The sequence below is a fragment of the Nymphalis io genome, chromosome Z, assembly GCF_905147045.1.
Source record: "Nymphalis io chromosome Z, ilAglIoxx1.1, whole genome shotgun sequence".
Taxonomy (NCBI): domain Eukaryota; kingdom Metazoa; phylum Arthropoda; class Insecta; order Lepidoptera; family Nymphalidae; genus Nymphalis; species Nymphalis io.
Genome location: NC_065918.1, coordinates 6,899,816 through 6,903,669, shown reverse-complemented (window position 1 = coordinate 6,903,669; position 3,854 = coordinate 6,899,816). Strand labels below are relative to the sequence as shown.

The 3,854-nt window shown below is 28.2% G+C and overlaps 1 protein-coding gene across 2 annotated transcripts; it reads right to left on the bottom strand.

The window, feature by feature from the left end:
* Nucleotides 1-236: 236 nt before the first annotated feature.
* On the bottom strand, nucleotides 237-3,349 carry LOC126780425 (uncharacterized). 2 transcript variants are annotated; one of them, XM_050504906.1, is made up of 7 exons: nucleotides 3,293-3,349; nucleotides 1,681-1,779; nucleotides 1,067-1,266; nucleotides 911-998; nucleotides 777-827; nucleotides 587-706; nucleotides 237-375 (listed from the first exon to the last, which is right to left on the bottom strand). In XM_050504906.1, exons 3-6 carry the CDS (start codon nucleotides 1,250-1,252, stop codon nucleotides 633-635), a joined length of 399 nt encoding a protein of 132 aa, XP_050360863.1. In that variant the 5' UTR covers nucleotides 1,253-1,266; nucleotides 1,681-1,779; nucleotides 3,293-3,349; the 3' UTR covers nucleotides 237-375; nucleotides 587-632. The 2 variants fall into 2 exon arrangements, with proteins under 2 accessions (XP_050360863.1, XP_050360864.1); XM_050504907.1 differs by lacking the exon at nucleotides 3,293-3,349 and having other exon boundaries at nucleotides 1,681-1,786.
* Between the last annotated feature and the right edge of the window lie 505 nt (nucleotides 3,350-3,854).

Below are 3,854 nucleotides of genomic sequence, written 5' to 3'. Positions count from 1 at the left end.
GTTTGACATATGCAATAAAAAAGATCAATGTAGTTTCGTAACATAATAAACATTTTGAAATAATTTGAGCGAATTGAATATTAACACTAACAAAACATTTTAAAAATTATTTGAATTGTCAAAATGAAACTGTAAATACCATAAATACTGTATAATCAATTTATAGAAATATTCATAAATTATTTATTAAAATTTTACAACATTAATTTTAATATACTAATAACAGTTACCATGTAGGCAGACATAAAGATAACTAAAATTGCACCTAAACTATAAATAATTAATCATAATTAATGCTATATCAAGCATTATGAAAAGTCTGATGATCTGTTTCATTAGGACCGTATCAGGGAAATCTCTCCAAGAAAATTACTTCTGTAAAAAGACAAAATTTGCTTTGGAATAAAAATATTTTATGATAAGCTATTTAAAAAAAAAGTAACACAATTTGTAAGTTAAAATTACAAGTCTGATCCGAGTTGTGTGTGCTTAGTAATGTAAAGCTGATCATTAAACTCAAATTGACTTATTCAATGTAGAATCATTTCACTTACTTTTTGATAATCAAAGTTAAAAATGTAGTTACCTCTTTTTTCGACTTCTTAATATATTTTTTCATACAATGAATTGCTTTATTGAAAAAGCTGAGGTCCATCTGATATTGGCGAAGGTTCCGGTGAAGATTCCGGTGAAGATTCCGGCGAAGCTACACAAAATAATAAGAGAATTAACATACAATTGCGTATTACACTATGTATAATGTACAAGAGACTTACTATCGCTTTCATCGTCTGAGATCTCTATTATAAAAGGCTTAGTAATTTCACCTGAAATGAAAGTTTAAAGTTTAATTTTTATCCGATTTTGTTTTTAGAATTGTTGATATATGTTTTAAAGAATCATTGCTAACCAGGTCCAGAGTTGGTCATGCTTGGGTCAGATTCTCTGTTTAGTTGCGACTGTGACGGTTCGTCATTTTTATCGATCAATGAGTCATTCTGCAAAAAAAAAAATTAGAATATTTCTTATATTAATTCAATTATAGTAAATAAAAACTTGCACGTACCATTTTTTTGCCGTTAACGGTAGGATCCGGAACTTGATCGGGTGACGAACATGATTCAGCTTTTTCAGTATCTTTGGATTCTTCCGAATCCTCTGCTACTGGAGAATCCGGGGAAGTGGAGGACACTTCCGCGGACTCATCTTTTTCTGAAACTTCATTCTTCTTTTGCTCGTCGTTGTTGCTCATTGTTTGTTTTTATTCTGTTAATTAGGAAAACAATTTTATATTTCTTTTAAAAAACTGTAATCAAAAGTTATTTTTATTAATATAATAAGTTCTCACACAGAAACAGTGAGCTATTACAAGCTAATAAATGCACTCGCCAGGTATGGTACCTGCGCAGATAACATGCCCTATATCGTCCTCGAAATCAATAAATTATTCGTAACTAGATCAAGGAGATCACAGGCTCAATCGTTGTAACTATCGAAGGAAAACATTATTATGAACATTATTATAGAAATTTATGTCTCGAATCAACCAATGTAACAAAAATATTAAGATATTATCACTTGACCAGATAGAAACAATAATATATAAAATAAAACAAATTTAATACTGAAGATTAATTATAACATTCATAAAATAAAATTGAGTAGAAATTCATTACTTACGGTACAGCGATCAAAACTAAATTTGATTTTTTTTCACTTTTAATACAAACTGCACTTTAATATGAAAAAGCTTTATATCACAAGATACGTCGCACTCGCCTGGATGCAAAAATATGACTATTTTGCGTAACATGGACAACGAGATGTATTGATTTTCGGGTTGACGTCAAAAATTTTTTTTATTAATTCGCAAAAGTGATTATGAAAACATTTATTTCTTATTCTATTAAGAAAATTGTGAGGGATTTATATAATCAATATTAATATTTTCTATTATTATTTTTCAAATTGGTCTCTTTTTTGATGAGCCAATGAATGTAAAACCTTACTCCCATTGAAAATGCTAAATTAATATATTCAAATAAATAGTGATATCGACAAAAATATCAACAAAACAATACAAAACGACACAAATTGGGTAAAAAATTAAATTTTATTTAAAATAATATAATATAATTCTCGTTTAAAATATTCAAAAGCTGAGTTAATTATTAAAAACGGTATCCCAATTTTATTTGACAATTAACGATTAACAAATGACAATTAACAAAAAAAAATTAATTTTTTTATTAGTGGCTTAGAAATATTGTTATGTTTTGTTCTATACGTATTTTATTACTATATATAATAAGTATACACATATAATTGCTTAAAAATAATAATTTTAGTAGTAATAAAAAAGGACACAATTATAAGCTTAGGCAGGTCAGGGGAGTTCTTAGTATTCCTAATTAAAAAAAAACGGAATTTAGTTTTAATTTAAGGTGATTTATATATAGTAACATATACTATCTTATTGACTGTCAATACGGCCGGTAGAACACCAAAATTAGTAAAATGGTTACAGATTTTGTAATTTCAAAACAAGAAATGACTTCTTGTTTTGGAGTACTATTTTAATTTTTGACTTGTTTTAATTAGTTAACATTTTTTTATTATATTTGGAAGGTAGATTGGCAAGTGCGCCTGATGGTGAGTCGCAACCACCGCCCATAGACATTAGCGCTGTAAGAATGTAAATAAATATTTATTATATAGCCATTGCGCCACCAACCTTGAGAACTAAGATGTTATATCCCTTGTGCCTATTGTTACATTGGCTCAATCACACTTCAAACCGGAACACAACAATACTATATACTGCATCTTCGCGATATATGCATATATTATGATAAGTGCGTGGTACCAGTCTGGACGGGCAAGTCCAAAGCCCCAACAACAGAAGGCAACGAAGTTTTTATTTTCGTCTCTCTGACATTATATATTAAGCCAATAATTATATTATATGGTAGATGCCACACCTAGAAAAGACTTTTTCGATGGATTGCAATCGACACCAAAAACAAGAACTGAATTTTATGGTTCAATTAAAAAATTGCCCTTATTACAATAGGTTCGTTCTGAACATTAAAAAACAAAAAAGAAATAGTTCAATAATTAAATACAATAATTGCGCAAGATGAGTTTAAGATTAAATTATGATGATAGGAAAATTTATAATCCTGTTAATAAGCTTAATTATTGGTTAAAAACGTTTTGCAGTCACTCTTTGTCCATGTTAGCATGATATTTATTTTGTTTTTTTTTTTTATATTAAAACAGGTTTAATTACTTTAAGAGACACAATCACTCCCGATATATTACTGCAAACTAGCTACAGAAGTCTGCTGCGCAGCTGCGAACCCGACTGTTTCCATAGGGTGCAGATTTATTGATTCTGACGATGAAATGAAGTGCGTAATTATCTGTGCCGTTTCACGCTTTATAGAAACGATAGAATATACTTAAATGAACAAAATAATAATAATAATAAATATATAGTAGAAATTTAACATAAAAAATCACTAACAAATTAAAATTCCAAAAAAATTAAGTCGACATTGAATTAATCTATTCACGTTAAGTAATTGTTTGTAATCTGTATAAATGAAGTAAGTACATTTTAAGTAATATTCAATCTTAATAATATAGATCTGTAGTATAAACCTTTAAGATAAATCAATCAGTCAATCAAATTTTTTTTATTCAAATAGACTTTTACAAGTACTTATGAAGTTCGGAATGTGGATTGAACTCAGTAGTTACTCTCTTTTTTTACAAAAATACAAAATTGTATAAATTACATAAACTAAATGTGTAAGTTCCCTCATTCAATCCACCTAATTTTGTCAGAC